At 40.9% G+C, this 26,083-nt stretch overlaps 1 protein-coding gene across 15 annotated transcripts in view; it reads right to left on the reverse strand.

The window, feature by feature from the left end:
* Positions 1-26,083, reverse strand: part of NUP93 (nucleoporin 93) — a 112,115-nt gene that overhangs the window by 27,936 nt on the left and 58,096 nt on the right. For 12 of the 15 annotated variants that reach the window (XR_014060625.1, XR_014060624.1, XR_014060627.1 and 9 more), the window contains 2 exons: positions 9,474-9,536; positions 4,008-4,136 (listed from right to left, as the gene is read on the reverse strand). Coding sequence is in view for 11 of the 15 variants with exons in the window: in XM_081514332.1 (XP_081370458.1) it covers positions 4,008-4,136; positions 9,474-9,536 (192 nt within the window). In the remaining 4 variants the exon portion in view is untranslated. Of the gene's footprint in view, positions 1-4,007; positions 4,137-9,473; positions 9,537-17,530; positions 17,719-19,082; positions 19,680-26,083 lie in introns of those variants that run through there. The other 3 variants (XM_081514342.1, XM_081514340.1, XM_081514341.1) reach the window with 2 other exon arrangements.

A 26,083-nucleotide genomic window follows, 5' to 3' on the forward strand; every position in this document is an offset into this window, starting at 1 on the left:
CCTCTGTGCCAGCAACTGCCCTCTCAGATGTGCCCAGCAGCTGTGCAAATGTACGCTCACCAAAAGACAGGTACAAGAATGCTCTCACTAGCACTCGTTATAAAAGCTAAGAACTGTAAACTATTCAAATGTGCATCCACATCAGAAAGGATAAATACTGCAGTCATACTATCCGGCCGTGAGAATGAACAGCCTTCAACTACATGTAACGATACACAGAATGTTAAGCAAAAGAAGCCAGATACAAGAGCACATACAGCATGACTCCATTTACACAGAGTTTAAAAACAGGCAAAATCAATCTATGGTATTAGAAGTCAGGACAGTGTTTCTCTTGGTGGTGGTGATGAGGGGTCGTGAATGAAAAAGCATGGGGGCGGGGATGCTAGGGGGATGGCAGTGTAGTTTCTTCATCTGGGTGTGCTTCATTTTTGGTAACTCACTGAGCTATACACTTATAATGTGTGCATTTTTTTCTGTATGTACGTCATACTTCAGGGGAAAAGTTCAAAACAGCAACAAACAACAAAACCTATGAGGGTTCCAGAAATGGTAATTCCCTGGATAACCTGAAGAGAGAACCATCTGCATTATTTGCCAGCCTTTTCAGCAAAGCTATCCACTCTGCTAGGTGTCACCACAGAGAACAGCAGAAGTATCAATAAGAGGGAGTCCTCCCTTTCAAGAGGGAGGACTGGAGGTCAAGGAAGAAGTGTCTACTAAATAGACTAGTCTATTTTTAAGACAAGAGCAATCAAGAAAGAATATCTCATTAGCAGCTTATAATTACTTCCAAATCCCAATACAGACCACAACCTATTAACACAGTTTTAAAAAATGAAGTTTATAAAACCATGAGCTGTTCTACTTATCTGCCTAGACTCATAAGAAATTGAGAAACATTAGGCTGCCCACGGATTTTCTACATTAGCTCTTTTTTTTTCCCCAAGACTCTGCTCTTCTCTGAAGTCTCTAAGAAATGTGGAACAAGGTCCTTAATGAGTAATTTCTTAAGATAAATGACTTTAGCGTCTATTTATTTGGGGGCTAATTTAATAGAAAAACTTGGTTTTAAACCAGAAACAAATCTGTAGACACAGGATGTGTAATGTTATCATGCAGGCATGACACTGCCAAGCTACCCACCTTTGACCCAGACTTCAACAGAATGATGGTCCAAATATCAACAGTCCCCGGTCTCACCTAGCATAGTACAAGTCTCACTGAGCCTTAGGTGTCCAATCTCTCATGAGAAAAGAATGTCAGCTAGTCAAAACAACTCTGGAGGGAGCACTGGTAATATTACTTGAAATGTCTAATGCTATAATTTTTATAAATTTTAATAATTTTTTGACATAATTTTTAACTTGCACATCCAAATTGTCTGAAACTACTTTCTGAGGCCTTTTCTTTTTTTTAAATGCAGACCATTTTTAAAGTCTTTTAGTGAATTTGTTACAATATTGCTTCTGTTTTATGTTATGGCTTTTTTTGGCCTTGAAACACATGAAAGCTTAGCTCCGGAACCAGGGATTGAACCAGCACCCCTTGCATTGAAAGGCGAAATCTTAGCTCCTGGACTACCAAGGAAGTGCCCTGAAACTATTTATTTTTAAACAATAGTAAAGGACAGTCATTATGGGAGAGGGGCTTTATGTTATCACTAATCTTCCCAATAATCCCATTTTACTAATGAAGACACTAAATGTCTGCAGGGTTAAATAACTTGAATATTTAATATATAAATAATAACTTGGATGCCATATCAGAACTAGTCAGTGGTGAAGTTAGGGTTAGAACCCCAAAGTCATTCTCTCCCCAACACTGGTGTGGTGAATGTATCATCACAGTTCCCACTGGCCAACGGCAGATATCACTAATCAAGCAAGACACACTTTCCTGCTGATCCCAAGATGTAGCCTCAAAATCCCTCTCAGGAAAGATCTCCAGGATAAGTAAGACATAAACCCTATTTAACATACCCACTCTAAAATTACACATCCTTAATACTCTGGTTGGCACAAAGTTAGCTAAGGCCAAATTATTTATTCACCAAATATTTCTGGAGCACTGAATATGTTCCAGGCACTCATCTAGGCACTGGTGATATGAGTAAATACAGCAAACAAAAATCCTTACCTTCCTGGAGCTTAAATTCTTCTAGGAGAAACAGACAATAAGCAATACAAAGACATAAAACACATACAGTGGCTTAAAGTGAGGAAGTGCTAAAAAGAAAAATATAGCAAGAAAAGGGGATATAGTGAGGGTTGAATGGGGAGAGCTCGGTTTGGATTTCAGATGTAAAGGTCCTGGAAGGCCTCACTGAGATTGCACTGGGTAATATTTGAAGGAAGTGAGGAGGACAGGCATGCAGTGATTTGGGGGAAGAGCCTTTTAGGCACAAGCAACAGGAAGCCCAGATGATCTAAGGCAGGAGCAGCAAGAGCAATGGGGAGAGCAGAATAATGTGAGCTGGGAGAGGCAACACGACCAGGTCAGAGAGGGACTGGGAAGTCAGGGCAAAGACTCCGGCTTTCACTCCAAACGAGACGGGTGTCACTGGAGGATCCTGAGAAGAGGTGTGACATGATCTAGTCTGTGTTTAACAGTATCACTCTGGCTATTGAAAAGACTGTACAAGGGCAGAAGCAGGGAGACCAGTGTGGTTGACAACCTCTAAGATGGCTCCCAATAATCCCGTCCTGGGATCCAAGCTCTCGTTTAATCCTCTCTCCTTGAGTGTAGGCTGAATTTAGTAATTTACTTTGATCAGAGAGGCGACAGAATATAACTTTCTGATTAAGTCATGGAAAGACTGTAGTTTCTGTCTCGGGGCCCTTGAACTCTTCCTTGGATCCTTCACTCTTGCCCCAGGAGAGGCACACTACCATGCTGTGAGCAGCACAAGAGAGACCCACACAAGGAACTCATACCCCTAGCCAAGAGCCAGGGAGGACTTGAGGCTTGTCAGGAAGCACATGAGTGAGCCTAGGACTGGATCCTCTTCGAGTTGAGCCCTGCGAGGAGTGTAGCCTCAGCCAATATCCTGACCACAGGGCCAGGACATCCCAAACCAGAAACACACAGCTAAGCTAAATGCTTGTTTTCAGCTACTATGGTTTGGAGTGATCGATTACATAGCAACAGATAATGGAAAAACAAAGTTAGGAGATCGGTCCAATAATCTGAATAAGAGATGCTGGCTGACTTGGCCCCAAGTGCTAACAGCAGAGGTGGTAAGAAGTGGTTGGGGAGGGGGATTTGGGACAGGGGGACACAAGTGTACCCGTGGCTGATTCATGTTAATGTAGGGCAAAAATCTCCACAATATTGTAAAGTAATTAGCCTCCAATAAGTAAATTAATTAAAAAAAAAAGTGGTTGGACTCTGGGTATATTCTGAGAGGAGGGTTAAGTGGATTTGTCAGCATGTTTGAGAGTCTAGGTAAGAGAAGGGTAGGATAAAAATGAATCTAGATGTTGGATCTCAGCAAGTGAAAAACTGGAACTGCCCTTTGTAAAGATGACAAACTCTGTGAGAAAAGCTGGAGGGAGTTGGAGGCAGTTGCTACCACAACTCAATTCTAAACATGTTAAGCTTGATGGCTCTGAGACACCTCAGTAGCCAAGATGGCCACTAGAACAAATGAGTCTGGGAGGATTCGGGGCGGTGATGTGAATTTGAGTCTTCAAGTACATAGAAGGTATTTAATACCATAAGCCCAGAAGAGATCAACAGGGCAGTGATTAGTGAAGAATCAGGAACAGGTCAAGGAGGGAGCCCTGGGACAGGAGTTTGAGGAAAATTCAGCACAAGAGGTTGAGCAGAAGCAGCCAGCCATGCTGGAGGAAATCCAGGCAAATGTGGGCATCTAGAAGGCAATGAAGAAAGTGCTTCAAGAGGAAGACAGGGATCAGCTGTGCCAGGTCGGCCAGCAGTCAAGCAGATAAGCATTTTCTGACCTGACATTTTTAATAATGGTTGATTTTCTGGACTCAACTCACCTCACTTTCTTGAGTAAAGTCAAGGGCATCTTCTCCTGATGCCAGCAGGGTGTGGAGAATCCGCTGCTTCACTTGTTCCCACTCGACCAGCATTGACTCTCGATGATACTCCTCAGCCATGCCAAAGGTCTGGGGGAGAGGAGGAGAGAGAGAGGACCCGAGTGAGGAAACAAAGAACACGGTTTCCCTTAACGTGCAACAGAAGTTCAAAACCCTCTAGATCTGCCATCTTTCCATAATCAGAGCAAAGGCAAGCTATTTCAAATTATCCTTAAAGAACTTACTGAGAGCTGTTTGCAAACATGCCCTATTTCATCAAGTAACACATGAAAAGCAGTTTTTTAATTGTGGAAAAATGTACTTAACCATAAAGCTTACCATTTTAACCACTTAACTGTGCAGTTCCACGGCATTAAGTTCATTCGTATGGTTGCGCAAACGTCACCACCATGTATCTCCAGAATGCTCTTCATTGTGCAAAAATGAAATTCTGCACCCATTAAACAATACCTCCATTCCCACCATCCCCCAGATACAGGCAACCACCATTCTACTTCTGTCTCCAGGATTCTGACATGTCTAGGTACCTCACAGAAGTGCAATCATACAGTATTTGTCTTTTTGTGTCTGGCTTATTTCACTTAGCATAATGTCCTCAGGTTCATCTGTGCTGTAGCATATGCAGTCTCCTTCCATGTTAAGGCTGAATAATACTCCGCTGTACGTATACACCGGAGAAGGCAATGGCACCCCACTCCAGTACTCTTGCCTGGAAAATCCCATGGACGGAGGAGCCTAGTAGGCTGCAGTCTATGGGGTCGCTAGGGGTCGGACACAACTGAGCGGCTTCACTTTCACTTTTCACTTTCATGCATTGGAGAAGGAAATGGCAGCCCACTCCAGTATTCTTGCCTGGAGAATCCCAGGGACGGGGGAGCCCGGTGGGCTGCCGTCTATGGGGTCGCACAGAGTCGGACACGACTGAAGCGACTTAGCAGCAGCAGTAGCAGTACGTATACACCACATTTTATTTATCCATACCTCTATCCATGGACACGTGAGTTGCTTCAAACTTTTGGCTAATATGAATCATGCTGCTGTGAAGCTGGGTATACAAATATCTCTTCAAGTTCCTGCTTTCAATTCTTTGGGATACACATCCAGAAATGAAATTGCTGGATCACATGGTCATCCTGTGTTTAATTTTTTGAGCGATTGCATGATGTTTTCAATGAGGCTACACTTTTTCATTCCCACGTGCACAATAGTTCCAATTTCTCTACATCCTCTCCAATATCACTTTCTGGGTTTTTTTGACTGTAGCCATGCTAATGGGTGTGAGGTGATAACTCCTGGTTTTGATTTGCATTTCTCTAATGAGTAGTAATGTTGAATTTTTTTTCTTATGTGCTTATTAAGATAAATATCTTCTTAAAACCTTAACCCTCTGAAATTAGGCTACATATTACGATTGACATGTCAAAAGTTTACATTGAAGTACTATTTTTTAAAGTACTTTTTCTGTGCAGTGCATAAAATAATGATGGATTGTAAGTCAATGGTATCTTAAGATTTAATGAGCCTCTAAGATGAGACAGAAACAAAAGATTTTCCCAGTGTCTTTATTTTTTTTAAGAAACAGTAATATTTTCACGGGAGGAAGCAAATCAGTAAAAAAAAAAAAAAAGACAAAAAAACCTAGAGCCTTCTACAATTAAGTTTCCCATCAGTCTACTCGAAGTCACTCTTGAAATCCCTGGCAAACCTCACTCTTATTTGCTAGTGACACTGCAGGTTGCCAAAACAAATGCACTCAGGAAAAAAAAAAGAAGGAAAACAGAAAAGAAGGGAGGGAGAAAGGAAGCGAAAAACAAACAGCAACACCCCCCCCCCAAAAGATAAAAAAAACCCTTCAAAACTAAAAGAAAACCTTCTGAGGGGCAGATTAAAGCAACATACAAATCATAACCATTCTTAGCCTATGATTCTTTAATTGGCAAACCAGGTTTCCCATAAGCTCGAGCCCACTTTTCAAAAAGCCATTTCATTTACAATCAGATTGGCATCCAACTAGGCAGCACCAAGGGAATGAGTATTAGTAATGCCTGCTTTATTTCTGGCAACAAAGATAATTTATATACTGATAATATCCATATATATGAGCTCTGGGAAACTCTAAGAAAAATCATATACTCTTTACAAATGTGATGTTTGTGTATGGACCAATATTTATTAAAACATGAAAAAGACAGCAGACAGCCACAAAAATGATTAGGAAGAGGGTTGGCACATTCCGCAAATTTGATTTGGTCCATCTATCAGTGTATTCCTAACATGTACTCTGAAGACAGAAGAAGAAATGATAATCAAAAACTTTAAAAATAGACTTTCACTTGGTTTTCATCTGAGAGTCAGGCAGAAAAGACCATTCCAGTTAGCCTGGATTGAAAAAAAAATACCTAGAGAAAAATCCTTTTCTCCCACTACATTAGGGACCTTAAACACGAAACCTATGCTTTTTGAACAGAGAGAAGGATGCTGGACAGAAAGATGGGGGAGAGGGGAGGGGAAGGGGCTAGGGTACCTAGAAGCTACCCAGAAATACTGCACGTGTTGGACCACATTTCTTCTAAACCTCTTCCTATTTAGTGGTCAACCACCTCCTCAACCTTGAACCTGTCTCCAACTAAGGGAAAACAGAGAGCTATGTGGCAGGTGGACCAGGGTGGGCTGAAATAAAGAGGTGGAGAGCTGGCATAGCATACAGCTTTCCAAACTTGCAACAGGAAGTGAAGCACTGACTAAGCTGTGGCACTGACCCAAGACACCAGGGCATCACATGACTTTTTTTTAAGGGTAAGTCCTCTGGCTGCTGAAGAATGGCAAAGCAGGAAAGGCAACTGAAGAGAACACAATCTGTCTCAGAGACACTGTTGATGAGGATGGCAGGGGCAGACTTCCAGCATCATGTAAGGGTCAGAGCCACAACAGTGGGAATCAACCATCCCCTGTTAATCAAGCTGCCCACCTGTGTGCCAAGAACTGCTTCAGGAACACAGGAAGTACTCTGAAAACTGGCTTTCTAGGCTCCAACCCTCAGAATGTATCTGAGAAGTACGCCAGGCTACTCATTTAGAAACAGCCCCACAACCTGAACAAACAGCACTGTCATTCCATTCATCATTAGTGTGATAAGGAGCTTCAAATAAAAATAAATGGCCCAACATTAAAATTCTCTTCTCTTGACCATGCCACCCCCAGCTTATCTTAATTACATTAGAGATAATGGAACATCCAATTAGTGGGCTAATCAGGGATGATCAGCTGCCCATCTGCCCTCTTCCAGCCTATTCCCTGTAGACCCACATCTAAACCACCGGGTTAGGTGCAAAGAAGAATGTCAACTAGAAGAGCTAATCAGAGAGAATCAACAGAGCTAAGAACTAAGAGGAAAGGAGGACAGGGAGGGTCTGAAGCAAGGTGAGAGACAAGAAGGAAAGAAACCCAAGGGAAGAGAAGAGGGATAACCTGGAAGGGTGTGCAGAGGTCTACAAATTAAAAGGAAAGACAAACCACAGAAAATGACAATGCAGGAAGAAATCATCATAAACTAGATCTGAATCTTTCAAGTTATGTGGGGAAATAGATCTCTTCAAACGCGGTTTAAGAAAGGCAGGCAGGGAAAGAACTGGGCAACTGAATTAAGAACCGGTGGGGAGCACTCGAACCCCATTTTCATAAAGGGAAGAGGGCAATATGCTTTGACTTCACACCCGCTTATTATTGAGCTGTTGCTGGCTTTTAGAAACTCTACATATGTTCTGATAATGTTCTGTTTTTGCTGGGATGCACCAAATGGGAAAAGATAGGACACATTTGTGGTTTTGTAGCTTGTTTTCTTGGCATTTCAGCAGGACATTGGCAAGTTATTCAAATGTGAAATTACCACCAAAATGCCAGGAAGCTGCTCACCTTTTGTTTAAAAATGATTCTTGCTCAGTGGCAGCCTCCCGGTGTCCAGACAGGTGAAAGGTCCCCCCTCAGGGCCGGCTCCCAACACCGGAACACCTCCCTCACAAACACATATGCACACATTTTGCACTGTGGTATGTCACTTAAATGTTTTGGCTGGCTGCACATTTAGTCTCAGTATGGCACAACGTTCAGAGACTGCCAATTTCAGAAACACATTCCGCAGGGTAAATGGATTAATAAGGCTCGGTGGCATTCGACAATCCTAATTTAATTTCATTGGTCCTGTACAGCAGGAGAATCAATGTTGGTGAGTAACTCATTCCAAGTGTGAACAAAAAGGAAAAAAACCTTAAAAAATTTTTTTTCAATTCTGGATCAAGTGAATTTCTCTATTTCTAGGAATAAGTACTATTGCCAACAATATAATTAATTAAATTTTAGGGAATTTTACTCTGATAATTAAACATACCAGTCATTCAAATAATGTCTCTGAAACATCTTCCTATCAATCAGAGCTGGAAAGCCCCCGTGCTGCCCTGTCTCACTCACATCAGCCCTAATGAGACACTTCCACCTGTATGGAGTATTTAATAAAGCACAGTGAGAAGCAGCAATTGTTTTTTTTTACTTTTACTTTTTGAACCATATAAATAATACACAAATGTATTTCACGTGGTCTACGGGCTACATAACTAAACAGCAGAACAGAGGTCCCTTCACCCCTACTCATCCTTGCAGATACAGTGACTGCTTTCAGAGTAACATGAAGCCCCCAGCCTCCTTCCTGGCAAAAGTTGCATCTTTAGAACCAACTCCACATAATCACTAACCACCTTCTTCCTCCTTCCCCAAAAGACACAGGGGCCTGAAAATCTCTTACTCCATAATGGAAGGTTTTGGAAAGGTTTTGATCTTTTCATCCTTGTCAAACAACTGAAGATAACTCACATGTTAGTCAAGTAAATGATCTCTGAGTATCTTGTGGGAATGCTTGTTGCAAAATATTGCTGCTCATGTCATGGCTGTTCTGGCTGACTTACGTACTATCCTCTTGAACATCAAGATGTTTTTGTTTGTTCGAAAGAGCTTTGAGAAATTGCTAATTTAAAAGGTGGTGTAGAAAGTCAAATTTTATGACAAAAGGAAAAGAAATTAAGGAAAACTATCAAGGATCATAACTGCTTTTCTGAACTGCTGGTTCAGTAGAAACCAAAATGCCATTTATATTATAACAATGAAACCAAAGAATTGTCTTGTTCTCCCATTTCAAGATTAACTTAATGGTTAACTGCCCAGCCCAGTGTTTCAGATGCAGTCACGGGATACACGCAGTTACAAGCATGGTATTCTCCTCAAAAATGGTTACTGTAAAACTCCCCTTGGTGAACTACCAGGAGAGCTGGGCCTGGGACAGAGAATCCAGCTTCTAGAACCTGTATACCCCAGCATACATGCTGCCCTCACAACAGCATACATCTATGCATTTCTTACCCTCTTGCGGGACTCTTCGATGGCAGACAGTAGGGCATTGTCCTTTTCATTCTTTAGGAAGCCCTGGGAAGAAGGAGAGAAGTGATACAACTTAGGTCAAAATTAACAAAATTAACCTTTAAAGAATCAAAAGCACACTGTAGGAGGAAGAAGAAGAAGAAGGAAAAAAAAAAAACCATAAGGACATCTGCTACCCTGCTTACCTTTACCCTCAACAAATGCTCTCAACTTGAAAATATTACACTACAGTTTTGGATATGCAGCCAGTCACAGTGCCTGTAACTGTTCTGGTCTACAATTTCTTCCTAATATTGAGGAAGCCATCAGACATCCTTCTGTTTGCGTGTTTTTCACTTGTTTGTCAATGGTTGGGATACCTGCAAAACCATTTATTTACACACTTCTTCTGGGGTTATGCTACATGTGCCCCCTACTTCAGGCCAGATGACATATACCATGTATTTAATACGGGTGGGGGAAGAGGAACTGGCCCACAAGACTGGTTTAACGTGCACAGGGTGAAATGTTTGTAAAAGACAACCTCACGGTAACACAACAGACCTAGTTTTACATTGTGCCCCCCCCATTTACTACTTGCATGGGTGTCTTGATTTTAGACCAGTCACCCAGATTCTCTCTGTAGCTTACTCAGATGTAAAATGAAAATTAAAGGAGATAATGTAATCAAGTACTTGGCCCAAGGCTCAATACGTGTCGTTCTAGCATTAGGACTGATTAGATCTAGATCTGCTGGTGACATTAAAGCAAGATGCCCAGGGTGACTTCCATGCTGCTATTCATTGTCTTCACTGCTCAACCTGAGATCCTGGGGAGGAGAAGGGACAGCTGCAGACAGAGTGGGCTTCCATGCCTATCTCTAGGCTAGTACCTAGCCCTTCACAGAGGGGTGAAGCTTTTCCCTCACAGCTGGGATGTGGGGGCCAAGTACGAACAAGGAAGACAATCTGTTAACTAACAGTTGGAGACCAAAGCCTTAGTTGTAATGAAAGAACTGGCATCATCCTATACATTAGATCCACCTGTACTATGGAATTCAAGGTACCTGTGCATCAAGAACACTGTGGGTATATTTATATGTGTTCAAAATCATGTTTCTTTTTTTTCAGAATCATGTTTTTACTGTTGTTTTAGGAACTCTGTGGGGAACTATAATACAAAGTAGAATTAAGCTAAAAGTTTCATGCTAATTTTTAATACATTATCTGACAGTTTTCTTGAAAACCTACTGTCATGAATGACTTATTGATCACTTATTTATATCTCAACAATTGTAATGTTTTAGTATGTTTTGTTCAAACAGTCCCAGATATAAGGCTATGATTCTGAAAATAAGACGAAACAAAACAAAATAGGGGTGGGGGCTAGATAAGATTGGAGACATATATTTAAATAAAATATGACTGATCTTTGTACAATTCTCCACATCTGTCGTCACATCCCAACCTGGGCTGAGCACTGGCATGGACAATGGCCAGCAGCTCTGGGAGCAGTTCTCCTGTTGGCTTCTTCAGGGCAGGCAGTCCCGAGGCAGCACTCAGGCTGCTCCAAACACCTACACTGACATTTGGGGGAGGTGGTGGGGTGGAGAGAAGGAAGCATCGGCCACTTGCCTACTAATATAATGGCCTCAATAAGCCAGAGCACGTAAACCTAGGACCCCATGGAATCCATTCAGGAGAGGGCAGCTTGTCACCACATGCCTGTTTCTGACCATTGCAAGGGAGCCAGACATGAAATGATGGGAAGGATTTTAATGGACCTTGTTCATACCCTTCACAGCGAATGATTATATCAAATAAACAAATCTTTATTATGATTCCCGTTTCCTGAGCCGGTCTTCAATGGCTACAGCCAAAGGCTTTAGTGTCACAGTTTATAAACAAAGCTATAGAACTATTATCTTCGACTGCTGTTCCTGAACAAAGAGCAGGCATAGTTTGTGCTTTGTTGCACTGTTTCATGCTGCTGATGGTCAGAGTGGTGGTGATAACCACTGCCTGACAGGCCTGGTTTCAATTTTTTCTTTTTGGTTGCACTTCTTCTCTGGGCTTCTCTGCTCTTCCCAGTGACCAGCCATCTCATTCTTTCAGCTGCATCCATGTCTGTCTATAACCCACATATACACAATTCAAACACACATGCAAAGCAATAATTAGACATTTGTTTAAAAGCAACATAATATTCTGTAAGAAACACAATTTCAAAATTTCTAAGAAATGAAATTTCAAGTAGTGGTTAAGAAACAAAAAAGAAGGAAAAAAAGGCATTGTTGGAGAGGGTGCAGATTACTCTCTTCTTATAACCCTACCTTCCAAAAATCTCACTAAATAAACTAAATGAAGCATTTGTGCATGAGAATCAAATTACAGATATCACCTACATATGAACAAAGACCATGAGCCACAATGAACCTCAACAATAGGGCTTTCTCTGCAGCACAAGCCAAGGCTACAAAATACATGGATTTTGAATTTTAATTTTTCATCCTTTATTCACTCCTAAAATTAAATGTTAAAATATTTTAATATATTTTATTTTTAAAAACAACATATCAGCGACCTATCTTTTGAAAAGAATCTTACATGTATTACCCAGTTAGACTAGTGCTGGGATCTGTGCGCCATCTAGTGGCAGTTAGATGCTTGTAAAGAACATATGTCTTAAGAAAAAAGAACAAATTAAAGAACTAATAACTTGGGCAAGAAAACACCTGCCTCAGTCCACGTTTCCCACAGGCCTCTTCTTCCACCTCCCTTTTCCACGTGCGTGTTTTCTTCTCTCGGGAGGCACCTTTCAGGCCCTTCACCTCAGAGATATATTTTTAAAGCTTATCAGAAAATGGCTTTTCTACAGAGGTGAGCTGGGGCGTGAACAGTGTACTAGGAGATGCCTTCTCTCCATGGGCAGGGCTCCCTGCCACACTGAAGATTCCTGGTCAAAGAGAAGGTCCAACAGCTTCCTTCCTACTTGGACATGCCAGCTGTGTAACTGGGACCCTCAGAGATCCTCATCATTAATTTCCCCTCTTTTTGTCAACAAGTGCTTTTTTAATTGCTCATAGTCTCCAACCCTTCTACTGCTGACACCCTCAATAAAGAACAGTCCATAAACATCTGCAGGCCTGCTAAGTAAGACAACTACTCCTGACTTCCCATCTGTATATGCTTCCTCTCTGCCAGAGTCCTGGAAACAGACCCTTTTCTAGCTGGCTCCTTGAATGGGTTTTGGTTTCAAGCTTTCTGTAACATATAATAGCTTCTATTCAGGAAGCAATTAAGGGCCAGACACTGCTCCAAGCAATTCAAAGACATTATTGCTAATCTTTTAACAATATGAAAGAATAGACATCCATTCTCCTCCCTCCCCTCCCAACCACATACATTTACAGGTAACAGATTTCAGCATTCAACTATCACTGACAAGGGTTCCCAACCTAGAAAAGGCAGGGGAAGAATTCAAACACAGCTCAAACTCTCAAAAGACCAACTGCTTCTGAAATACTTAGGAAATAGTAAACTTCTAAAATTTAGAAAATAAAAATAAAATTTCCTTTTATCTCTAAAAGGATGGAGTCCAGGAGGGGAGAAAAATATCCTTAGATTTGTTTCCTTCATCAATTATCAATTGCCCTTTATAGATGATGAAGTTAAAGGCTCAGAGAATACCAGTTCTTATACCAGTACTAGTAAGAGCGAACACTTACATGGATACGGTTATTACTTTGTCCTGACAGGAGAAATATCAATAACCTCAGATATGCAGATGACACCACCCTTATGGCAGAAAGTGAAGAAGAACTCAAGAGCCTCTTGATGAAAGTGAAAGAGGAGAGTGAAAAAGTTGGCTTAAAGCTCAACGTTCAGAAAACTAAGATCATGGCATCTGGTCCCATCACTTCATGGGAAATAGATGGGGAAATGGTGGAAACAGTGCCAGACTTTCTTTTTTTGGGCTCCAAAATCACTGCAGATGGTGACTGCAGCCATGAAATTAAAAGACGCTTACTCCTTGGAAGGAAGGTTATGACCAACCTAGATGGCATATTTAAAAGCAGAGACATTACTTTGCCAACAAAGGCCCGTCTAGTCAAGGCTATGGTTTTTCCAGTGGTCATGTATGGATGTGAGAGTTGGACGGTGAAGAAAGCTGAGCGCCAAAGAATTGATGCTTTTGAACTGTGGTGTTGGAGAAGACTCTTGAGAGTCCCTTGGACTGCAAGGAGATCCAACCAGTCCATCCTAAAGGAGATCAGTCCTGGGTGTTCATTGGAAGGACTGATATTGAAGCTGAAACTTCAATACTTTGGCCATCTCATGCGAAGAGCTGACTCATTGGAAAAGACCCTAATGCTGGGAAGGATTGGGGGCAGGAGGAGAAGGGGACGACAGAAGATGAGATGGTTGGATGGCATCACCGACTCAATGGACATGGGTTTGGGTAAACTCCAGGAGTTGGTGATGGACAGGGAGGCCTGGCGTGCTGCGATTCACGGGGTTGCAAAGAGTCGGACACGACTGAGCAACTGAACTGAACTGAAGTGTGTGTTGCACATATTTGGTTCTAGTCTTCACTTTTAACCCAACGCTCAACTGACTCTCAGTAGTACTTAACTGGATAATCCTATAAAGGATCAACATGTTCTTAATATAGGTTTAAAATTTGAAAGGGCTTCCACGATGGTTTCCAGAGCTTCCATCAACTCTAAAACATTACAGTTCCATATTAAGATAACCTGGTTCATAAGGAGTCAAGCTCAGACTTGGAATCCAAATTTTCTGACCCCTTTTCTACCTTTTTCCACTCTACCATGCAAGTCAGGATGAGATAAACAGCTATTTTATGCTTACATATTTACCCCTCCTCTCACCTACCTCACACAGTTGAGGAATGAAACAATAAATGTCAAGTTTGGGGCATTTCTTTAGAACAGTGTTTTTCAAAATGTGCGTCAAAACTCATAATTGGGTCATGAAATTAAGTAGCATTTTTAAAATGAAATAAAATGCAACAGAGATATATGGTATGTATAGATACTGTCTTGTGAAACTTTCAATTATATATACTTATTTGTATGTAGAAGTGGGTCATGGTGTCACATGTATTTCTTACTATGGATCAGACAAATAAAAGATGGAGAAATCACTGTTCTAGATTATCCTCTGAATAGTGTCCCAAAATGTTACTATTATTTATTGCTGTAGAACACTGTACATCTGCACAAGTAGTATCTCCAGCCACGTGTTCCATCTTTAACAGAGGAAGTGGGCTGCCTTGCAACATATACTGGCTGAGAACAATCTAGAATGCAGCTGCGAGGTAAGCCAAGTCTCCTATCAAAAGTGTAGTCACATCTCAGGGACCCGGTAGGCCAAACTGGCTTTTAAACGGCCCAGGTTGAAAAAGACAAGCATGAAAAACTGCCTTATTTTAATCACCATGCAAGGCTCTGGGTTTCAGAATATCAATGACTGTAGAAAAAGCAAGTCGGCAAAGGATGCTTGTTTTTGTCAAATGGCCAAATTCTCTTCATTTATCTGCCTTCCAAAAGTAAAACTGTAAGAAATAAGGGTCTCTGTGAGAAAAATTTTAGTATCCCCTTTAGCTAGGGAAGTGTGACGGCAAAAAGAGAGCTTGCATGGATTCTTTCACAGTCCTTTGCTTCCCACCAACAAGTGGTTTGTCGAAGAGTTACGTAAACGGTTTGAAGTAAAGAACACATTGATTTCCTGATCATTAAAAAATAAAACAAAAAAGAAAATAATTAGTCTAAGGTGGTCCCACAAAACAAAAGCCACAGTTTACATGGTGCTCAAAACACGAAAGACCACTCTAGGTCTCTTTCCCTTCAACAGACCAACTGGCGATCTACCCTGTCAAAATTTAAAGGGAGGCAGCCACAGTAGGCCTGACTTTCTGTCAGAAGGTATCTGACACGAGACAAAAACACATGGTGAGTGCTATAAAAAATCTCTCTTCTCTCATGGAATACATACAAATTTAAAGGCAGTCAATAACCAGCATTCCAAATCCAAATAATATTAACACAATTAAGCAGTGACCATACTTAATAGTCACCGTGGCTGGAAAAAAACATTGCCAAGATACAAGCAAGAGCTAGGAAGGCAATGAAGAAGGAAAGAAAAATAAGCAGGGCAAAAAATGAACTTAAGAAACAGAATAATCAAGAGGGTCTATTCCAAGATGAAACAAGAATTTCAATAAGCACTACAAGTATTCCTTAGAACTTTGGATAGTGAAATGGAAACGTGTCCACTTTTTGTCAAGACAGGAATAGGAGCTGTACCCATTATTTTGCTTCAGCTCATTCTAAATAAAATACCACTCCCTTAACCTCTCCCAAACATTCTTGCCAATTTCTGAGTGAATGACCTCTTCTGAAGTCTTCTCTTGGGTAAAATTTTTACAAAGGCAAAACTGCTACTTAAGGAGAAAGTGAGGAAGGACAAAGCAAGATACTGTTTTCAGACAAGCAGCAAAAATCCTGCCAGCACTCTGCCGCTGGGCTTATCAGATGGTGTGGACACGCTTTTCATTAGCTCCCTTTGTGGTGCCTACAGAGAATGCCTCAAGGAATTTTTCAGGTGCAAAGAGATATTCACTACTGATAAGTCCAAAAGGCGAACAGAGAAATTTGAAATGGGGGGCATTTTTCAAAATTTGGAGAACTTCATTTGGTTTTATAGCATGGTTGGTTATTTTAGTAGATCAATATTTAATGCAATAAAACAAGAAGATATAAAAGCCCACGAGAGACCAAACTCCTTTTGTAAGAAATACAGACTAAATAGCAAATCCAAGCTTTATTCACCAATTCAGATATTTACAGTAAGTTTCACTGCTTGTTTTCTACAAAAAATTTAATATTTTAAATTGTTCACAGATTGTATTAAATATATATTTTTCAGATCGCATTAAATTTAAAAGAAATATATATATGTATACATATTTGTTTTTCCAAGAAACACTCCTGCAGAAAGCAGTGCTAAGATCTGACACTGTCAACTGTAATACATTTTTAATGCTCTTGTATGAGTCCTCACCGTGCATTTATGCAAAAGCCTAGCCACCCTCATTCAGCAGGTGGCAGCAGATGCTCCAAGAGTGGCTCTGGTGTTTGTCCCCCTATTTGCCTGATCAGCAGACCCACTGGCCCACAGGCAGCTCTGCAGCCACAGGTGGCAGACCTTGGTGCTGTGTGAGCACCAGGCCATCTGTCACTCTTTAGGCTGCAGGGTCCCATTCATACATGGTTTCTGCTGCTGGGCTAAACAAAGGGTCACACAACTATGTGATGGATTTGGGTCTATGAAGGTGAAGCAAATCACTTGCTCCCATATAATTCAAATTGGTTTACAAGATGGTCTACAAGTTCTCACAGGTTGAAGAGAACTCAATATGTGCAAAGAGACTGTAAACCCAAGAATACACAGCTCTGAGCATGCTTCCTCCCGGGCCCACCTAGGGCCTTATGGCAGCACTCTGAGGCAAGTGTACTGGCTGGCCTGGTCTCTTTCAGGCATGTCAATATCGCCATGACACAAATCCATCTCACCTGTGCCCTCTGGAAGAGTCACAGGCCTCTGAGAGAACCACTCATATAAGTCTGTCTAATAGCCTTTTGTGGCTCCTTCCCTATTACCCTCTCCACCCCACAAGAGAACAGAAAGAAGAGGGAGGAGGTGGAAAGGGAGAGAGAGAGGGAACAGGAAGGGGAGTTGAGGGAGGAAAAGGAATGAGGACCTCAGGCCTACCACTTCAAGAATTAGCCTTCTTGTCTCAGGAGAGGGAGGAGGGAAAATGGGCAAGGGGGAAAATGGAGGAGGAAGAGGAGGAAGGGGAGGAAGGAGAGGTGGGGGAGGAAGGAAAGGAGAAGGGAAAGGGGAGGAGGGGGAGGAAGGGGAAGTAGGGAAGGGCAGAGGAGGAGGAGGAGGAGGAAATAACTATCATAAAACAAACACCCAACTTCCGAGATTTTCAGCACTGGGTAAAGAAAGCATGTGAGAGGTAGGACTCACTCTGATCCAGAAGGGAAGTCACCTCTGAGAAGGGGACACGTCATTCCTGCGGGGCACTGGTGAGGGGTGCAAGGATGCATAGCACACTCCCCTTGCCAACTCAATGCAGGTAGGTGACTACCATAGACACCTCTTCTGGTTCTACACCAAGGCTTCAAGCTGGGGCTGCTTATTAGCACATCTGGTTGCTGCACTTGAAGGATAAGGCCAAGGTTAAGGTCTGCATTCTAGCGAGGGCCATATAAGTCTCTTGTGCTCCTGCTTCAAAACCAGTTCTGTCCCTTTTAGGGGGCCCAACCCATCCGCGTTATCTACCTCTGGTCATCCAGGAAAGGGAAGGGTCCAGGTCAGGTACTGGGAGACTCTATGGGGTGGGGGGCAAGCAGTAAGGGCATAATATGAATGAGTAAAATAAAACATGATGTCCATTTAGTCAGCTAGGGGGTAAATGCTTTTCAACAGAAATTCCCCCTCCTCCCAAACGCAGCAGAGCCTGCAATAACCTTTCAGGGTTGTGTAAGCAGCTCTCCCCTGCTGGTCACAGGAGGCCTGGGGAGAGGATGTGACTTGCTTGGCGCTGATACCCACACCTCACCGCTTCCAGAAAAGAAGCCAGAGCCTGCACCTCAGCGATGCCGCAGGATGCGCCCTGCGGCAGTCGCTGGGCCTCTGCTGGCCGCCCTCTCTCTCTCCACTCCTGGGAAGGGGGGCCAAAAAGTAAGAACACGATACACTGAGGGAGGGAGGGAATGGGGAGGACAGCCAGCCAAGTGTTCTCAGACTCGGAGGTGGCCCCATGGGAGAGAGTAAGGACAGCAGCTCTGAGCAGGTTCTCCCCTCTGCCTGCCCTCAAACCTGGACCCTGGCCTCAAACCAACATACCTGTTAGAGCTACCCTTTGAAGTCACAAGAACAGGGAGGATTCTAAAGAGAAAACTTTTCAATCTAGCTTTGTGAGTAGAATAAACTGTGTGCCAAAGTATGCCCGGCTTCAAAAATCAGCTGAAGAACCCGCTCCTCACCCAAAGGTAAGACTAGATCCAAAAAATATTAATCCCATAGCCACTCTCAGGTGATAGAAAGATAAGATAAGGAGGATACATTAAAGGATGATAAAAATGTTTTAATATGTCTTTGGGGAACTGATTTCCATCTTGGAGATGGATTAGTCCACGTTCAAAGAACTTTGGGTACTAAAACCGCACTGCAGTATGAAATGGGAATGTATCAATCATGGCTTTTATCACGGCCAAAGTCCCCTCCTCCCACTGTCCCCCCCACCCCAACCCAAACTTAAAAGAACTTATTAAAAGAACCCTGTATTTTATATATATATATAAATATAAATATAAATATAAATATAAAAATACAGGTTGCCTGCTTTGTCAGATCTAGTGTCTTTTCCCCTTGGCAACAGACAAAAGCAAGACTTGGGGGCTATGAGAAGGACAGACAGCAGAGGGTGTGTCTCTGAGGCAGTAAGGTGGGAGCTGAGTAGTTTTTGCCAGGCTGGTTTCCACCACGCTCAGGATTAAGTCTGAGTTCTACTTACCAAGCACAAGGAGCGCCCTTAGCAAAGACGATGTTTGGGAACCACGTGTCATATTCCCTGCTGGTACACAGTGTCAGTCATTTACACTGCAGTCGAAAATCCCAGCTCCTCCTGCTATGCAGCACTGCTTATGCTGACGGGATTGGAGCACTGATCATCATGGCTGTCACAGAAAAGGGAGGCTTGGTTCTGCTGCAGTTTCTTCTCATTCAGAAATTCTTTTTCAAAAATGTATTTGTTGGGAGACCACTAATAGACTTTCTCTTTTATAACTTCCCATTGCCTTAGATGGAATCTGTCATGGTACCCCTTTGCTATCAGTACTTGGGGTTTCACACTCTCTCTAAAACCTTAATTAAGTTTGGAAGCGTTTTGACTTTACCCTGTCAGAGCTGAGGGAATACTGTAGGATGCACTCACCATTGTCACTGCGGGTACAGAAAACACTAAACACTGCTTAGCTAAAATGGCAAATGCGAGCAACAGGAGGGGAGAGAGCAAGACCATTCTTCAAACACAAATTGCATGAAAAAGACAGAGGTAAAACCTTTCACCCAGCCTATGCATACTAGGAGGAGAGGGGCAACCCTGCCCCATGGGACCCCTCACACCTGGAGAATAAGGAGTGATCTGCTGGGAGGATGCATCACAATGCCCATGCCATGCCATGTCATGCCATGAGACAAGTACTTCACCCTGCATGCCACCCTGCAAATCAACAGAGTGGACCTAAAAGCTCAATCTGTAGGATTTACCTTGTTTTAATTGTTTGTTTATAAATGCGTATCGTCTACATCAAAGGATCAGGAGGACTCCAAGCAGAGCTCCATAAAGCTATTTCCGACAAGACTGAGAAGGAATATCTCTGGGAGAAGGTTGCTAAAGCAGACAGACTTTGCTGCAAGCTCAATCCATTAGATCCATCACCAACCAGTAAGCCCACAAGGGAAACAGTCAAATGCAGGCAGATGCACAGCATAGATTATGAGTCTGATGGCCTGAATTCAGGCAAAATTGACTGCTTTCCAGATGTATGACCTTGAGAAAGTTGTTTAATGGCAGTCAACCTTGCTTTACTTAACTGTAAGATGAGCTGATTACAGTACATAAACTCTAAAGCCAGTTCCAGAAATTCTAACTCCATGAAAGGTGGGAATAGGTAAGAAATTAGCATCGTCATGACTATAGCTCACTTCCAAAATAATCCATACCTTAAACCACAAAAGAAATACAGCAAACTTCGTTTTTGAATGCAGTTGACATATATTTCATACTTAAACTAATCAAAGCCCACAGAGAGCTAGAAGGAAAATCAGAATCAAAGACAAATAACGTTTTTTTCCCATAGGAATGCTAGTTTCATCTTGCCATAAAGGAGAAGCATACTGTCTTGTTTTCTGAAAAACCATCCTATATTGAAAGGAGTACGTTTTCACAATTAAAAAAAGAAGAAAGCACAAAGCAAGGAAATTTAGAAGTCTTAACAAAATACTTATTTAAATTTTTGTTTTATCCACATTTGCTACCAATTTCTTAAAAGCAGCAATCGGAAGCTATCTAGATACAAGTGCTAATTAAGTCTTTACTTCAGGAAAATCTCAAAGTTTCTACCGTTTAACAGAATAAAAAGTAACTGTAAACTGGCAAGGTAGTGCTGCTAGAGGTATCTTCAGACTTGACTGAAAGATGACCCGTGCGGCCCACCTCTTCTCACAGCGCTCCTGGGGACGCCATTTTCCTCCTTCCTCACTGCCATCTTAGTGCCACGAATGGCTCTTAGCAGGCTGGCCGACAAGCTAGCTTATCTACATGATGGCACTGCCAGAGCATTCAAAGGTTTGATAGGAACATATATTTTGCAGCAGAAAGAACCAGCCCCTGACTCTCTACTACCAGCCAGGCTAAAATTTCCACATTAAAGAGGTTTAGGAATCCCCTACAAGTACCAGAAATGCGAGCCTCTCCCCAGTAGCCACTCTTGAGTGGACCATGGAGTAGACCATGGTGAAGGTAAAGAAAATGGAAAGCAGCTGGGTCTCTGCTATGTCCTCAGAGTACCTGCTACACAGCTTACATAAAGCCAGAGAAAGAAAATAAGACCAGTATCTTTAACCAAGTTTTACTTTAAAAATGTCAAGGGAAGGCTTTGTGATACCCTTTATGTCATCCAACCAAACATTTATGCGGGCAAAGATGCAGTTAAGAGGAGTTCTAATTTGCTGCCCTCCAAGTCTTTTATTTCAAAGTGCAAGCCTTGTAAAAACCAAAGGAAAAGAATCCCTTTGCATTCTACTATATACAGTAAACAATTAATATGTTAAATGTCTCTTCCAGGATTAGTAAAAGTATATTGAGATCTAGGTTCTTACGCAACAAGCATAAGATTAATGCAAGATTTACAGAATCTTTATGGGATTCTAAAGAGGGCTTAGGAAAACTCAGCCTTCCAATTTCAATGAAAAGACTGATGTGAAAATCCTCCTCTCCCCTCGTTTCAAAAACATCTCCTAATTAGAGAAAACAGCATTCACTTAAGAAGATGAACAACAGCTACTGCAACAAGACTTGGAAGAACAGCTGGCTTTATAAATTTGGTATCAAATTAAAAGATACCTAGTTCTATGAAGATTCAACTCCTGAAACAGCTACTAAAGTATTCTGAGCAAATTCTTCATGGTACGGTTTACTGTAAAATACACTTACTATATAATTCTTCAGGGTTAAGTGCCTTTGAAAACATAAACACACAAATCAAAGTTAAAATCCACTTGTTTCCTCTTAGTAACCGCATAAAGGAACAAAGGAATAAGCCGAGTGAAATCCAATTAATTTTAAGAATCAAGATTTCTAAGCTTACAATCACAAACAAGAGTTTTCTGTAAGTAGCTTTGAAGTCAACTATTAATTAAACAGAAGGCACTAAAAATTATCCCCATTAATGAGAGTGAAATCCCTCCATCTACTGATCTTTTAAGGACAAAATCTTTTGTTAAAACATTTTCCCTATATATTTTAATCAGCCATTATAGATCATTAACATTGGAAGCGTTTTCTTAAAAAAGAAAAAAAGAAAAAACCAACAATAAAACCCGTAAAATCCAGCAATTTTCTTCATAAATGGAAAACAAATTGTAAAAGACAGTGAAAAGAAGCCAGAACTCTCTTAAATATACCATATTTAGATTTCTTTTCTCTCTCAAGTATCACTTTCATCTTTGACGACTGATAAATTCATACCTCTCATTAACTTAAATTACCAATGAATACTTAATTAAAAGCATGTATTAAAACCACTCACAAAACCTGTATTTCAAGTACACATATATATCAATATATATCACACTTGGTTTCTAACACATACATAAAAAATACATCTAACAATCTCTGTTTTATACCTTTAATATTTGCAGTGATCATTTTAAAGTCTATTTTGTCCATTCAACCAAAGACAAATTTTCAACTTCTCACCGCTATATGAGTATGAGAAATACTTACTGTAGACAAAAGGATTCCATTTTCTTTCTGAGAATGCTCTCCACCCTCCTACAGAACTCTTCTATGCAGTGTGCAATTTCATTTTCTGACTTTTACAGTAACAAAGCTCTTGTGCCACAGAACCTAATGTAAATGAAATGGCCCTGCAGCTGCCTTCAGAACCCAGCTCACCTCAACCATGATACAGCTAATTGTTAAAAATGGTGGCTGAGACATTTTCCATACATTAAATTAAGGAGCTCTGATGAAGGCACTGGCATCCTCCCACTTCAGACAAAGGAAAATAATTTGCAACTGTACCAAGGCACAGATAATTGAGTCATCTCCTATACTGGGTCAGTGTTAGAGGTTTCCTCCATCTTTACAAAATGCAAACCACAGCTCATTGTCTCATCCCAGAAATTAATTCATTGCAATGCTGCACTGGGTCAGAGTTTTAAAGCAATCTTAATCCTGGGTAAATCTAGACCTCCAACACTGAGACAAGTGAAATTCTCACAGTTCCGCTCTTCCCTGAGCTGTTCTCTTCTATTCCTCACTTGACAGCGCCTCAAGTCTTCCTATTGTTAAGAGTACAGAAAGTCCCACACCTCTGAAGGGAGCTAAATCTCTTAACTAGGTGAGCAATTTCCAAGTCCATGCTTTGGAAAGAAGTCCAGACCCTACGGGTCCCATGATACAATTACATTCCTTGGGATAAAAAGCTATGTATCATTGGCTTTTTTTTTGGGGGGGGGATTGTTTTTAAGGGAAGACAAGACAATCAAGCTGCTTTTTAATGCTGAATCAAAAGCATTTTATCTCTGATATTAATCATGGTATTAACAGTGGTACAGGCAACAAATATTTATCATTTTACCACCCTCCAGATAAGGCTTATAGGACTTGGAAAGTTTTTCATTTCACTTATACAAATTATGATCTCTGCACCAAAAATTGGAAATATACTTAAAGTGTTCATATCACACTCTTCTGAGGACAAATTTGGGATAGGAAAAGTCACTATCTCAATTCAAATCACCTACATTTGATAACACGTAAGAATCCACATCTTTGATGTTCTATTTAATTTTCATTTAAAGTCTTATGCCAAAGCATTACTTGTGAGATAATTCCAGATACCTTCAATAGTACTTTTTCCCTATAACAAAATATAAATGACCGAATTCCTTGGTAAAGCATACTACACACACACACTCTCTCTCTCTATCTCTCTCATCTACAATCCCAAAGGATCTGATTTTAGCATAGAAAAATTCTATTTTAATATTTTACCTCATGTAAGAATTCTACACTTCACATGCATCTTTTCAAAAAAAATCCTCAAGAAAGTCCAGACTACTTACTACTTAAAGATGAAGTCTGCAAAAATCCTAAATAATCGACTATTTAAATCTTTAAGTGAATGCTTATCTGCCCCACCCAACAGATTTTTTTTTTTAAAGAAAAATGTTAGAATGACAAGGCACAAATCTGAATAATTCTCAGGAGAATCAAGAACTTTTCCTATCAAATGAGTTAAATGCGTCTGAATTCATCTCAAAATTTTAAACAAACCGAGATCTTATCTTTCAGAGGTATTGCAACAACATGCTATCAATGTATTTACTAGGGTACATTAATCTTTTTTTAAGGTGCATTAATCTTAATTTCTCTATGAAACAGGCAATCCTACCTGCAGCTCTCCAATTTAAGGAGTTTCTCCAATTTAAGGAGACAGGTCGACGTTGTTGGTCACTGCAGCTCTTCCATACCTTCTATGTAGGATGAGCTCTGTTGGAACCAGTGCTCAAGTTTTCCCCACTCCGAACAGCCAGAAATGAGAGGGGGGAGGAGAGGAGAGCGAGAGACAGGGAAGAGAGAAAGAAGAGAGAGTACGAAGAAAAAGGAAAGGATAGCACCCTGCAAACGCTGATATGACTGAAGCACTAAAGAGTCTAATTAGACAATGAGATTGCAGGGTCCCCTTAAAAAGGGTGCTCGCAGCCCCTGAGGCAGAGCATCATCACCCGTGTTGCTCCACACAAATTCAGAGAAGTCAGCCATCAGTTTGAAAGCACAAACTGATGGGAGTAACAGTTTATAGGTTACAGAAGGGTATTTTATTGTTAACGGACTGTACCAAGTTAAGATTTAAGAGGGGGAGAGACAACATGTAGGCAAGGAATGCTATGATACTTTTTTTTTTGACCCAAGCCACTGCAATTACTCCAATGTGAATTTTTGATGACTTCCGACATCTTGCATGGTTAATACTTGCTTCAGCTGTCATGTTTGGTTAATGTGGAAAATGCATTTGCTGCATTGTGATGCAGTGCTGTGGCCACAGATTGTAACACCAGTTGTGAAGCTGGTCCCTTAACTGAGCAGCAGGAATTTGCACATGCCATGATGCTAAAATAAATGGTAGTTAAAAGATTTTATACAGCAGCAGGCAGATTCTGCCATTTTAGCCTACAGAATGTGTAGATTCAACCTCCACAAGCATCTCAGCCCACTGTGCCCTCATCAATTGCACTGTCCTTCAAACAGAACGGTAAATTCACCATCTTATATGTTTGGCCTCTCGGTAGTTAAAAGATTTCAATACTGTTTAAATAACTATTCAGATTAATTATAGCTTTGAACAGAACCGAGGTTATTTGCATTTCAGGAATATACAGCCAAAGAAACTGTCAGTGACACAGGAAAATGCAGACCTTTTATTAACATATGCTCAGCTCAACTGTCACTTCTCTGCACAACATTTAGGGGAAAATATATGATGTGTAAATAATGAATATTCCCACACTACCATAATGGTTTTTTTTAAATGTTTCTCAGAAAGAGATTTTTTCCTCCTTAGGTTTTAATGTATTACCTGAGAAAGACTACCTCAAAATACTAACATGTGTTTTTTATTGTCACTAAAAGAAATTTAATGCAGCAAACAACTGTGCAATTACAGGAAACCTTGTGCAAAAGCAGAGATGAAACCACACTGAGAACCAGGCACGAGATGATTAAAGTCAGGCCAGTAAGGTAGTGGACTATCATTACAGTGCAGATTGCAAAAGAAAAATCCTTCTTTTCTGCAAAAGAGAAAGATCCTTCCACCTTCAAAAACAAAAACCACAAACCCTATGACTACAACCGTTGGCTGCAAAACTAATACCTATACTGCAAAACCTGAAGGACACATGATTTGCCAATTTTATAACATTTTTATAAAAATATTAACTTGGCTACTTAGCATCTAGAATTTGGCTACTTAAGGTTCTTATATATCTGTAACAATCATTTTGGTATTTTAAAAAAGCAGAACCAAGTTACAGACTTTGCTGCTTTAAAAGAAAAACAACTAATATAATCAACTTGTATTTCTTACATCAGAACTTTTGCCAATTAAATGCTCCGAGTTAAGATGTTTCAGACGTTTCTGCTTTGAAAAAAAAAGAAAACTAAACAGAAAAAGAATGACCATAAGAACACACTGGTGTCTGCACAGTGAATAACCATGAAAGAAC

Source organism: Giraffa tippelskirchi, chromosome 7 (assembly GCF_054371585.1).
Source record: "Giraffa tippelskirchi isolate mGirTip1 chromosome 7, T2T-mGirTip1v1.2.pri, whole genome shotgun sequence".
Taxonomy (NCBI): domain Eukaryota; kingdom Metazoa; phylum Chordata; class Mammalia; order Artiodactyla; family Giraffidae; genus Giraffa; species Giraffa tippelskirchi.